Source organism: Necator americanus, chromosome X (genome assembly GCF_031761385.1).
Source record: "Necator americanus strain Aroian chromosome X, whole genome shotgun sequence".
Taxonomy (NCBI): domain Eukaryota; kingdom Metazoa; phylum Nematoda; class Chromadorea; order Rhabditida; family Ancylostomatidae; genus Necator; species Necator americanus.
The window spans coordinates 17,616,901-17,630,380 of NC_087376.1; the positions used below are offsets into that span (position 1 = coordinate 17,616,901).

Here is a 13,480-nt window from a genome sequence, read left to right on the forward strand (position 1 = left end):
ATAAGTTTGGTGAGACCTCTTTCGGGGTAATTTCAGATGGACGCAAATGAAGAAGATAAAGGGATATAGTCTTTGGCGTATAAATTCATTTCGAATGCGTCAAACCTTTTTTTAACGCACACGAATGTAACACCAACAAACTGTAGAATTTAGATGTGATTCAGTTTCCGTAAAATTAATTTTCGAAGGAATTTGGATTTTATTCATTCACCATATTTAAAATTACAAATTTTAAAATTTCCCATCTTCTAACACAGCCACTGCGGTAAACGTTCTTGGATACCTTCTGGGATTCAAAACCATTTACCGATTCAATTTTTGTCCTGAATGGGTGCTGTATTTCTTGCCAGAGAGTGAAATGACCCCAGTAGTCCTCGAATTAAAAGTTGGAAAAATTAAACTGCCATCCTCCCTCTACTTTTGTACCCATTTTTTGCAATATTTTTTGCAATACGTAATTGTGCAAGTTGTGCAGGACGTGCACACAGCCTAGGACGTATACTCAAATTGCGTTTAATGCAAGCAGGGCTACCGCAAACAGGTATGGTGGTGTTAAAACAACCTGAAGTTAGGTGCGGTTGCGTAAGCGGCCGCGCTCAAAGTTGTCGGGCTTCCTCAAGGACTTCAGCATTTCTTGGGATTCACTCTAGCGTTCTTTCTGCCCATCTACAGTCGTTTCTTCGTATAGTGTCACCAACGGTCTATGCTTAGCTTTCGATACATATTCCGTCGGTTCGCGAAAACGAGACACTTCTCTTAAACTGGAGATGCGAAAACTGGCTATGTGTTTTATGCGCCGGTTAAACTCCAGGAGACATCTAAAAACATCTCCCAAAGGCTCTGTGAGTTGTAGAGCGCCTCTTGGGGTGACAGCGGTATGTGCATACGTCAGTGTAATACGGCGCTGGAGGAGCCGTCGTGTTGAACAGGTGGTCATGGAGTTCTTAGTTCCTCAGTTGGTCCTTAGCTTCCCTGACGGGGGCTGCCACGTCGCCCACACATCTGTCATCCTCCTATTCACTTCTTCCTTTAGGCAGTTCTCCATATTCATAGAACATCCAAGGTACACGTATAACGAAGTCTCAACCATTTGAAAGACTTCAAGTTGTATTTTTTTGTCTTCGCAGTCGACGTTCACCATGCACTGTGTGAATAAGGCATACTAAGTGGAATTAAAGAACTAATTTTGACGATCAGTAAAATAAAAGTGATGCAACATAAGAATATTAATAGATAGCGCTTTAACAAATATCAAAATATAGCACTGCAACTAAGATAATTATATATAATCTAACATAGCTGCCACAAATAGCTTCCTGCAAAGATTTGGAACTGTCAGTACATAGTGTGTGCACATTTGACTTATTTAACTTAATCATCGGGCTCATAGTATCAGTCTGACGCAAATGGATGCGTCTTCGAGACATGTGTCGTCTTTGAGCATAGTTCTGCCACACTTGCTCTATCTTCAGCAAAAGCTTCCACAGGATCAATCCATTACCGTCGCTATTCTATATCCATCCAGATCTTACCTCTCGCCTGAGCACCACATCGACACGTAAAGATATTCATGGTGGCATATCCTGGGCCAAAAGCAATAAACTAGCCACCTTAGCAGCTTCCTTTCCGTGTAATCGAGCGTCTTCATCACCGTACTGCCCATGTCTCCTATCCATGCAACATGATAAAATGACAGGTAGACTCGCAGCTTGACTTAACGGGCGATGGAGGTTGGGGAACGGTAAAAAAGTTCCCAGCAGAATATCCGCGAATACCTCCGATACATTACGTGTCCAGTGATTATGCCGAGGGATACGCGAACATAACTCGAAGAGTCACGCTCCATGTTGTTGATGGAGACACAGACAATCACCGTAGATGCTGTTCCGGCCATAGATACCCAAAGAACTGTACAGTTACAAGGGGTAGTGAAAAGGAATGGTGTCGTTGTCGATTTTACCGAATAAATTAAAGAGAGTTAAAAGTGCATGTCGTTTTGTGTGGTGCTGTAATAAAAAAACGGCAGCGAGTTTTGTTCAGATATTACCTTCAGTAAGCAAAGAAATTTTGTAAGAGGAACTCTTTTTTTTCCAAGAGATCAGAGATACAGAAGGTCTCTCTGTCCGGAAATAAATTAGGCAACGTAAAAGCTAGGCGCCTACAGGAGAACGATACTCCTCATTCCCGTTACTTCTGAAAGCTGAAATGTTTCGTTTTTAACAAAAATCTTCACGTATGTAACTTGAAGTTATCTTTCTTTTATTTACCACGTGAAGATTTCTCTTGCCTTGAAGACCTTGAGCTCTTGAGTTGAGCAACCTTGAAGAGCAGCTGAATATCTCTCCCGTAGTTGTCACCAGTTTTCTACATTGAGCCAAAATAACAGAAAGGACAAAGGATAGAGTCGTAAACCATAGACTGCAGCTAATTTCGATAGAAGGTCGACGACATGTGGTCGACGACTTCGACGAGGAATATGACCGGCTCGTTGAACACCTTCACGACTGCTCGAAGAAGGCTGAGAGTGCTGAAACCACCAAGAGACGCCTGCCTCTTGAAACTCTTGAGCTGATACGCCAGCGTGAAGCAGCACGAGCCGCAAGGAACCAAGAACTCACGTCCGAGCTCGCAAGGTTTTCCAGAAAGGCGATTGAGAAAGACCTTAAAGAGAAAAGGGCAGAAGTTTTGGCTGAAGTTGCAGAGACGGGAAAGAGCATTCGCTACGCTCGTCGGAACTTCGCCAATCGTTAAACAAAAATGACTGCTTTCCGAACCCAGATGGAACAACTACAGCATTGAGAAGTGGATGAAGAAGGTCGACCACCACTTCTGCTCAGATCTCTTCGACAGCCACGTCCACTTGCCTCCTCACCATCTCAGGGAAGATGGACTTGTTACTCCAGAAGTCCTCCCTTCGGAAGTTCGACACGCCATCATGTCGGTGAAGAATCGTGCTCCACTCGGCCTCGACAGAAACAAGCCTGAACATCAGAAGTGCCTACCGCCACTCCACATCAACACACTGGCGAGGGTCTACACTAGTTATCTATCCGAGTGCAAGGTTCTTGAGCAGTGGAAAACTAGCAGAACCGTGTTGTTTTATAAGAACGGAGACCCACAAGACATCAGCAGCTATCGTCCAATCTGCTTACTGTCTGTCATCTACAAGCTCTTCACAAGAGTAATCCTAAACAGGATAGAAAGAACATTAGATGAAGGACAGCCATGCGAGCATGCAGGGTTTCGAAAAGGGTTCACTACGATTGACCACATACACACGGTTTCAAAACTCACAGAAGTATCGCGAGAGTACAAAATGCCGCTGTGTTTCAATTTTATCGATTTGAAGAAAGTCTTTGATACAGTTGAGACTGAGACGGACTTGGACACCTTGGACAACTAAGGCGTCCCTACTCCATGCATAAGGATACTTCGTGAGCTGTATAGCAACTTCACGACCAAAATTTTCCCATTCTACAATGAAGTCATAATCGACGTGAAGAGAGGAGTTCGTTAGAGTGACACAATTTCACTCAAAATATTCAGTGCCACTCTCGAGAACGCGATGCGAGGATTGGAATGGGATGACTTGGGAGTGAAAGGTGAAGGCCGGTTTTTGCACCACCTTCGTTTCGCTGATGACATCTTTCTTATAACAACAAGCATCAATCAGGCGGAACGGATGCTGGCCGGATTTGATGAAACGTGTAAAAAGATCGGTCTTCAGCTAAAGCTAGTCAAGACGATGTTCATAAGGAACGGATGGGTTTTTGATGCCCATTTACGCTCAACAGAACTAATATATCTGAGTGTTCCAGCCATGCATATCTATCTATCATATCTAGGTCGGGAAACCAACATGATGAACGACCTGACCTCCGAGCTAGGCAGAGGGAAACGAGTGGCTTGGGGAGCATTCAGGAGCATCGAAAATGTAGTGAAGAGGACCAAGAACATCCGGCTCCGCGCTCACCTATTCAACACCACCGTTCTTCCTGCTTTGACCTACGCTTTGGAAACGTGACAGAGCGATTGTAGAAGTTCACTTGACGACTGTAAGTTCAGCTTTATAAAACATGTTTGTAGCCAAAGATTTTATGTACTTTCTAGCCATTCGGCCTATGAGAGTATAGACTCTGGCAGTGTGCTGCACGACAGCACTTTTTTTGCGATGTTTGGGAAACTCGCGCCACATAACAGTGCAAGTTATTTAGCTTGTACGCTCCAAAAGCGCTTACTTTGATGCTTAATTGCGTTTAGTAAAAGGAAAGCCACCATGTGCAGAGAACTTGTAAGCGCGGTCTCTTCACCAGCCTTTTAAAGTAAAACCAATGAATAGGCTGCTGTGGGACCGGGGTGTGGAGAAGGGTGCGCGTTCCAATGCACTGGAAAAAATTGGAACTGGAGGGAGTCCCAACATGGTTTTCTGAGAACTACTAAGGGGAATTGAAAGGACCACGCCCAATTCCGTAACCTACGACCTTAACCCTACGTTTTCTTTGTGTTTCCGCACCAAGTCCCTTTCGTGATACGCTGTCTTCAAATAAGCGTTGCTCGAGATAAGCGCTCCGAGGTCCATCACAGTCTGCCTTTCTGTCATCGCCTCAAAAGCTGACGTTCTACTCCCCGCTCTGGTCAACAACAGCTTGACTACGAGCGGAAATCAGTGGGCGCGCGGAGGATTTGCATACGATCTCAACAACCAGTCAAACAAGTGAATGAGAACAACTAAAAGTAAAAAAAGCTTTACACAATGTCTTTCACTCTCACAATACAAGTTCGACCACCATGTTGAATTAAACGCTGACTTACAAAAGAATACTAAAAAGTTGCACAAAATGGAAAAACGGTATTATATTCTAAATGAATAACTCCAATGAACCATGCGGAATACTTCCAGAGATTGAAGTTTAGCCTTGGGAAAACCACAAAATACGAAGAAATCGGAACCACTAAACTAAATAGTCATACCCCCACTACCTACAATGATCTTTGCATATTCTTTCCCAGATAAAGAAGATTTTTCCGATTGTCTTGCCTCTGTAAATCTTTCTTTAATACTCCAAAGTGTTTTCATCTTAGCCACAATGCTTAACCATGTACACACTGATTTCTTTGCAGAAATAGGATTTTACCTCACTTTATTTTCTAGATTCCAGGTGATACCGCCTTCGACTGTGCTACATCTGCCCTTAGAGTGGGGGCGACAAGAGTTGTGATAGCATTTCGTAAGGGCTTCACAAATATACATGCAGTTCCAGAGGAGGTAGGTGATGTCTGTAAATTTGCTCTATTTGAGAAACCTCATACACAGACAGATATCGTATAGATAGCGCCACAAAAAAAAAACTGTAGATGAGGATTTGCTTAACGAATTAGCGGCAAATATTCCAAATAGTGACTTTTCAAGCTTTGAAGGTTCTGTTGGAACTTACAAACTTGATTCCTCCTAAACGTATCTAAAGCCTTGTATTGAAAATTCGTGGTAGAATTTGATGCTAGGGATCGTATGCTCCTAAACAACCTGTTGTGTAACTTTTGATTCTCAATAAAGATTAGTACTGGGAATTGACATTAAAATTATTGGCTTGAGCCCAGTGTGTTGATATGCGGAGGCTCTTGGATACTGTAACGTTAGCTGTCTTCCCATGTGAGGGGTGTCTTTTATCAGCTTTGATTCGGGTATGCTTGAACTTCCTTCAACGCCTAAGAATGGAATAAAAACCACAGAATGGCAGTACGACAACCTGAACCGTGGTGAACGCAGTTGTGAAACAGTCACGACACAGCGTAAAGTTATTGTTGCGTTGAATATGTAAAGTTTACCGAGTGGCTTTGTTCGTATTTGTTTTCTTGAAAAAAAGGTGAAACAAACTGCCGCATCTATCTTTAACCAAAGGAGTGCTATGTGCTTCTGATTACAAACAATTGTAACTATCGCATATTCAAGTTCCACTGAACCTCGGCATGACAATCATTTCGCATATGCGACTTTCGCTACAAAGTTAATACGTTGGCTACCGTATTCGCGAGTTCATTTTCTTCAAACACCGAAAGAAGAAATAAAGTCAAAGATACCCTGACAAACGTCTTGTGAGCTCTGCTACAAAACTCTCAACACAAATTTCCCTGTAGATCATATCTTTAGGATGAACTTCGGTAGGAAAAATCCTGCAACTGCTCGCTAAACATAGTCTTAAGTCTTAACTTCCTTCAACACCAACGTCGTTATCCTATTATCCGCAATCTTTGCGCATCTGGGAAGATCAAAGTCTCCATTAGTGATTAAAGAGTGTTGTTGCATTGTCGTGTGAACCAGCCATAGCGATAACGAGACGACATCTTAATTATGGCAGTCTATATGTTCCATTCTCGGCCAATGAGTATAAGAAGCAGTATTGCCGTCTAAATAAGATATGGGTTGAAACAGCTGGATCATCAAGACTACCGAAAAACCTTATTACATGTTTCAAGAATGATATACCTCTATGTCTAGTCCTACACATCGTAGTAAAAAATCACGAATTCTCTGAAAATGGCCTCGCTTCAAATAATCCAAATGACTCTGAATGAGATGACGAGAGGATGAATAACTTTGATTGATGCTTTGATTCTCCGGGCTCATTTTCCATGCGAGAACGCCGAAACGTTAGCTGTTAATAAAGAAAGACCGATACTAATCTTGGCTACATCTCAAGAAAATCAATAAGACGCTGCGATTCCATAATGTCAGATTTTGTGGCCATGTGATGACGTGAAATCCCACGATTTCCAATTACCGTTCCTGCTTAAAGGAAGAGTTTTACGAAAGCAAGAAGTTGATAAACCTGTGATCTCTTTGGGCGAAGATAGAGTTTGTGGCGTAGATTACGAGAATGAGGGTACTTACGCTCACTTCATCCAAATCGTCCTAAAAACCGGGGTATTAACAGCGTTAGTTACTAGGAGATACGCAGAACGCACTCTCTTGCACATGGTCTGGTTTCCTCAGCAGCCAATCCATTGGACCTACTTGGGCACACTGCTAAAGAGACCATATTAATCATCATCCACTCCCTTGTGGACGCGGCGCGTGCGCAATTGTGGAGGGTTTTTTCGATCTTCTTCGTAATAAAGGATAAAGCATAAAGAGCACAGCATTGACAAATCAATCCATATGAGGATGCGCCTACGCATTCGACTTTGATTCAGACTTCATTTGAGGTTTATGAACGCGAGTGCAGCCTTACAATGACTTGCGGGGGCCAGCCGATACCAAGTCCACACAACCAAAAATGAGTTCTGTAAATGATAGATGGAAATTTGGGGGTTATATAGATAAGGAAACTGTAGAGAATAAAATGATAAAGTGCACGGTGTTGATCATTCTCTATGGGGATGAGCCTACGCATTCGACCTCAACTCAGACTTCGTTTGAGGCTTATGGACGCGCATGCAGCCTCACAATGACTTGCGGGGGTAGCCGTTGCGCCAAGTCAGTGTTTTTACCCTTCCAGACAATTCTGGTACCAATTTATCGACCCCGGAGGGATGAAAAGCTTGGTTTGCACTAGGGCGGATTTGAACCTTCGATGGATTGTAGCCACGACGGAACCTCTTACCGACTGCGCCACACCTCCCATTCCTCGTAATCGATACTCAAACTCTACATTTACCCACAGAGAGCTCAACATCCTCAACTTCATGATACGCTGCCTCTGTAACAGCGATCCTTACGAACATGATACATCACAGCAAGCGAGTGCCCCATCGCATGGAGTATTACCCAGAAGTGGAACGATCACACAGGGATTAGATTAGCAACGGAACAGATGTGTCGATTAACTGCACTAGATTTAATTCGATGCGCAAAGCACAATCACGGTGCAGCTTTACTCCACTCGAACGCTTAAAACGCCAAATTCGCAAGTTTCTTAAAATCAGAGTTTGGTGGAAGTTTTGATGTTCTTTCTAGAGGTAATTAAGGGCATATTCAGAAAATATCACGGTAAAACACCAAAAGTTACTCACAAATCGTGAAATCAGAGGAATTAAAAGCATCAGACTAATCAATTTACCCAACGAAACAACTCCTTACATACTCAGAAATTATGAAAAATATCATCCGACGAAACGAATCTTTAAACATGTACGAATGACGAAATCAACGTTACGTGTTTTTGTTTCATTGGTCTTGATGCATGTGATTTCCGAATTTGTGGAAGACCTCCGCTGGCTGGTTCATTTGCAAAGTACGTTGCAAAATAAATACATAAAATTTCCCCGAACACTGGAGCAACGGATCTCCTACTGTATTGGCTATTGTTACTATACTGTATTTAAAGGTTTCAGAAAAGGTTAGCGAATCACAAGAGGAAGAAGCCGTGGAAGTAGATTTTTTCTTAAGACTTTTGACATGTGATCAACTGCATAACTGGATAACAAGTACACAGTATAGAAATGCGAGTACCCAAACCCTCTTTGTTGCATGTGGTTTTCCTACTCTATACTCTGTACACTGATGCTGTCCCAAGGAGGAATCGTTTCTTTCTTTTTTTATTTTGTAATGCTTACTTATAGGAGTCTGAAAAAAACTCATCGTTCTTCTCCATCCTTTGGTTCAGATTGATGTTGCTCGTGAAGAGAAATGCGAATTTATGCCGTTTTGCTCTCCGAGAAATGTTAATATGAAGGACGGAAAGATAGTGTCGGTAGTGTTTGTTAAGACTGATCAGGACAGCAGAGGTAATTGGTAAGTTCTGATTCACTTTCTTGTTGTTCAGTCTTAAATGCGACCACGAATAAATGTTACTTCCCTTTTTGCTGTTCTCTCATGTTACTGTTTCTTGCAACTACATTTTTTATGCAGGTATGAGGATGAGGAACAAACGATTACACTAAAGGCAGACTACGTCATTTCTGCCTTTGGATCAACGCTGCTTCAGGAAAAAGGTTTGTCTTCGAAAATAATGTATTATCCTTAGAACTTGAAGTCCATTGGTATTGGTCTGTGAATTTGCAATTGAAGTTATATCTGCGATGTCGCCTGTGAAGATGAATAGTTGGGGCCTTCCCGACGTAGACAAAAGTACACAGTCGACAAGCGTACCTTGGGTATTCGCAGGAGGTGATGTAGCGGGAGTGGCTGAGACGACTGTGGAGTCTGTAAATGATGGCAAGGTATGTACATATTCACTACAACTAAAATATATCGTCTTCTGGACAAAGGCGTTTTCAAAAGTTATTACACAATATACGAAAGTTTTGCCGTGCATGGAGTGTCTGTGCAGACGACTCCAACAGGAGCGTAACTTCTACCGAAACCTTGTAAACGTAACCGAATGTAAACATAGATTCGGTGGTTTTGTGAGGGTAGTCCCATGAGAGGGTCGCGGATCAGGAGATCTAGCTTGAGAATCATCCATTCATCACTTACCTTTGCTGTAATTTCTTATAATTGTAGAATGATCGTTTAAACTGATTGGAAGTTGAGAGAGCCTTCTGTTGGACGGTAAATGCACCCAAAGCTATCATGATAACCTAAATTGACTTTCTCAGTATTACCATATTTGTGATCATCGAGCTAAAAAGCTTGCGATTTTAGTTAAGGGATTTCTTAGGCCACCGTAAATAAGACTTCTGAATCTTAAGATAAGATAAGCTGTTAATATTGTGTCTTTGCACGTTCAGCAAATTTAACTTTATCCGAATTATACCCTGTCTGATGGCACCTTTGAAGAAAAAATGGCTACTTTGTGCACATCTATTTGTGATTAATATGTAGGACGAATGGAGCGTAGTCAGTACCAACATTCAACAACCGGGTGATGCAACACAAACCACTGCAACAAACTACGTTCGTCTAACAAAATTTTAGAAACGAATTTCTGTGCAAATTTCAGTCTTGTGAAGTAATATCTAGACTTGACTCTTTTTTCTTGCAACGTTATCCAGTGATATTTTCTTCTTAGAGTATGTGGACGATCTATTATATGTTACTAAAAAAACAAATCACCACAAAAGGGGGATCATTGCAATGCTTTCTTCCTTCACCGCTTGCTCCAAATGTTTACACATCACATGAAGGGCACTTAATCAGCTTTATTTGGTTCAGCAATGTTATTCACGCACGAAGAATGGTTAGGCTCACATTTTCGTTTTTCATATAATGATGTTCCATACGCTTTAGAAAAAAAATCATCAAAAACATGAATTTACAAAAAAAAAAAAAGAAGCCAAATATTTATTTCCAAAGCGGGCGTATGATAGAGGTTCCTTGAGAACTCATTCTGAACGTTTTGTTTGACGAATTTCCGAGGGAAAAAACTTCTTTCCACGGAATTATCTCTGCTGTCCCAAAAATTAGCACGTGTTAGCTATAAACAAATCATTATCGCCATTCTTACAGAACTTCCCTCATCCCTTTGACATAAAACCATGATAAAGACAAATCTCATCAGCACAACATCCTACAACTCGGTTTACCATAATTAATATTAAATGAAGTAAAGTTTTAAGCGTTTTCGTTAGATGTCTTCAGTGAGTCATATGTATGATGTAAACATCACTTCGGGTCATACTACACTGTGATTTCAAGGTGACATTACGCTTCAAAAAGAGTTCTTTATCAGCCTTCTGTTTGGTGGAGCCAGTTGTATGTTGCAGCGTTCCAAAATGGAAGCAAAGAAGGAAGATTTGATACATTCTTCAGTACCACCACGATCAAGGTGGAAAGCCAAAAGAGGTTCTGCTGTTTATGGACGTGATGCAGTATTCAATGCAACAGCAAAGCAGTGGTTCCAACAATTACGTTCCGGTAATGGACGTTAAAGATGAGGTGCGGTCTCGTAGGCCAATCGTTGAAAATGTCGATAAAATCATGGAAATAGTCAAGTCGGACGACCATATGAGCGTGTATTCTATTCCCTGCGAACTGAAGTTTAGCCAGGAAACCGTCTGGAACTATTTGAATAATGCAGAATTGGCCAGTAGGCGAGATGTTGTCCATCAATCAATCAAGATAACGCCAGGCTGCACGTTTTTGGCCGCGTGTCAGAAGCTCCGAGAGCTTGCATGGGTCGTTCTACCCCACTCACCGCATAGTCCAGAAGTGGCATCAAGAGCGTATCATCTTTGCGTCATGTGAAAATAAGGTGGTCAAAACGGCGCAAATTTGATCTAAATCGGTTAATCCTAACCACGTTAATTTCATCGTCGAAATAAAGCGAAAAAATCCTCTGAACCTTTTTCTTCACCTAATATTTGCAGTCACCATTGAGTTTGATCTTCACGCCTCCTTCACAGTATCTATTCATGAACATCACGATTTTCTGAGAAGCGTTGCCAATAAGAGCATTGTGATACTTCCAAATTCTTATTTTTCTAATTTACCAACGATTCGTCTCGTTGAGCGGAGGCGGACCTGGTCATCGACGATAACCAGAGCGCCCCTGCATAGTTCATAAGGAGTTATGTACTAATTTTAGGACCAGAATGTTTCCATGCTACAAAACCATCATCATCAACATGAAGAGAGGTTATCACAGACTGCTACACTCGAAATATTCAATGGCGCTTTCAAGAACGGAACTTGGAATAAGACAACATTGGAATAGAAATTGATCATCGGTAGCTAAACCGGCTTCGTTTCGCTGATGTGTGTTTTTATAATAGATACGAGCTGGAACGAATACTGGCCAATCTCGACGAAAAGTATAAGAAATCGGCTTTCAGCTGAATCTGTCAAAGATGGCATAAGATACGAATTTGTTTCCAATGCGCTATTTATGCTCAAGGAAACTAACATATCAAAATGTTCCAGTTGTTTTGATCTAGGTCGGGAAACGAACATAATGAACAATCCAACCCTGAACTGCAGCAGGATAGGGACGGTTTGGAGAGCATAGAAGACCACTAAGAACGTTGTGAAGGAGGCTAAGAAAATCTGGTTCAGCGTAACTCTGTATCATCGTTTACCGCCGTACCTGTACATCAGAGACCTGGACGTTTCGAAAACAGGAGGAAAATGTGGTATTAAGGGCCACAGGTGCTGGTGCAACTGCAGTGCACCGTTCAATCCTGTCGAGAAGTCTTCGCACAAACAGATTTGTCCACTTTTCTTCTTGACTACAACGATAGGTGTGGCCCACTCTGAATGCTCTACTGGTGAGATCACTTCTTCGACAATCAGCCGATCAATTTCAGCATCCAAATCCGACACGAAGGCATAGGGTAGTGGTCGCTTCTCCTTGAAAACAGGTACTGCGTTGTCCCTCAACAGCAACTTCGCCTTAGTCCTAACCCATCTGCCAACTCCGCACTTGAATACATCTGCGTATTGCTTCTTCAAGTCTGCGATAGTTTCCTCTCGGTTTGCTTTTTCTTTAGTCATCATTCGGCAGCGGTATTTGTCTTTCAACTCCTTGTATGCTGGAAGTTGAATACACCACTCCAGTCCTGGCAGATTCGTGCTTTCGGTGACGTAACAAGTTTCATCACCTTGAATGTTCTTCTCTGTTGTGCGGTTTCTGACAAAGAAGTCTGTAGAGAAGCTTCCATCAATCTTCATCGGTGATCCATCTGCCGTCTTGACTAGCATGATACAGGCTTCCAAGGCTGGAGATTCGAGCTTCTTCCGCACTCGACGTGATACCAACATGATATCTGCGCCGGTGTCGAGCTGGAAGCGTAGAGAACGTCCTCTGATATTGACATCGAGGTAGGTTTGAGCGTTCTCAGCGGCGAAGGTGACAACGTTCTTGCACTGGCTTCTCTTGCGACGGTTGGATCGTCTTCTTGGTTTCTGTCGCATATTCTGTCCAGTGTTGGAGGAGAGAAGCGGACATGTGCTTCTGCAATGCGGTCCTCCACTATTGAAGCACTTCACATTCTTTTTCTGTACGACATAAACATCATGACTTCCTTCAATGTCTGTGTCGTCCATCTTCAATGCGGTGAAGTTCTCACATTTAGAAACGAGGTCTTCTTTTGTCAACTTGGCTTCTTCTACATGCGTATCTAGCATTCTGAGACAAACTTCACGGAGCGACGGATCTTGAAGTTCTTCTACGAACTGTAGCGTCTCCAGTCCTGTGTAGTCCAGCTCCTTCAGTCGAGCATCTTCGTACATCCGCTTGATCATGTTAGCGTAGTCGCGGAATGGTGCATAACTAGCCGTTAGCGGCGGGCAGTTTATTTATCTTGAGACACTCGTAGCATTGTCGAATCAGTGTCTTCTTTGACGCAAAAAGCTTTTCTAGATTCGCGACGGTCGGCTCGAAATCGATCTCGTGCGGTTATTTCGGTAATATGTCATCGGCATATTTGCGATATGCATCCTCGTCCAATTTCATGAGGATCAAATCGTGCTTCTTGCTATCTCTTGTATCAATAGGCGAAAGTATAATCCACCTTTCGTTGGACACGAACATTTACACGTTCTTACTCAGCTGATCGTATTGACCGTTGCTGACGTCCTGGACGGCGATTTTCTGAGTGGGTG

General features: G+C 42.4%; 4 protein-coding genes across 7 annotated transcripts; 3 read left to right on the plus strand and 1 right to left on the minus strand.

Annotated features, from left to right (window-relative positions):
• Positions 1–516: 516 nt before the first annotated feature.
• RB195_023844 (uncharacterized protein) lies at positions 517–2,751 on the plus strand (the record flags this gene model as incomplete). Of its 2 annotated transcripts, XM_064211415.1 has the most annotated exons (3): positions 517–572; positions 689–842; positions 2,425–2,751. In XM_064211415.1, 3 exons carry the CDS (start codon positions 517–519, stop codon positions 2,749–2,751), a joined length of 537 nt encoding a protein of 178 aa, XP_064067296.1. The 2 variants fall into 2 exon arrangements, with proteins under 2 accessions (XP_064067296.1, XP_064067297.1); XM_064211416.1 differs by lacking the exons at positions 517–572; positions 689–842 and adding an exon at positions 1,845–1,925.
• A 55-nt stretch (positions 2,752–2,806) lies between these two features.
• RB195_023845 (uncharacterized protein) lies at positions 2,807–3,403 on the plus strand (the record flags this gene model as incomplete). Its single annotated transcript, XM_064211417.1, has 1 exon — positions 2,807–3,403. One exon carries the CDS (start codon positions 2,807–2,809, stop codon positions 3,401–3,403), a length of 597 nt encoding a protein of 198 aa, XP_064067298.1.
• Positions 3,404–3,565: 162 nt separating this feature from the next.
• Positions 3,566–11,125, plus strand: RB195_023846 (uncharacterized protein; the record flags this gene model as incomplete). Of its 3 annotated transcripts, none has more annotated exons than XM_064211418.1 (6): positions 3,566–3,845; positions 5,160–5,266; positions 8,604–8,731; positions 8,849–8,931; positions 9,008–9,159; positions 10,691–11,125. In XM_064211418.1, 6 exons carry the CDS (start codon positions 3,566–3,568, stop codon positions 11,123–11,125), a joined length of 1,185 nt encoding a protein of 394 aa, XP_064067299.1. The 3 variants fall into 3 exon arrangements, with proteins under 3 accessions (XP_064067299.1, XP_064067300.1, XP_064067301.1); XM_064211420.1 differs by lacking the exon at positions 3,566–3,845 and adding an exon at positions 4,332–4,368; XM_064211419.1 differs by lacking the exons at positions 5,160–5,266; positions 8,604–8,731; positions 8,849–8,931; positions 9,008–9,159; positions 10,691–11,125 and having other exon boundaries at positions 3,566–4,024.
• An 819-nt stretch (positions 11,126–11,944) lies between these two features.
• RB195_023847 (uncharacterized protein) lies at positions 11,945–13,120 on the minus strand (the record flags this gene model as incomplete). Its single annotated transcript, XM_064211421.1, has 1 exon — positions 11,945–13,120. One exon carries the CDS (start codon positions 13,118–13,120, stop codon positions 11,945–11,947), a length of 1,176 nt encoding a protein of 391 aa, XP_064067302.1.
• Positions 13,121–13,480: the final 360 nt, after the last annotated feature.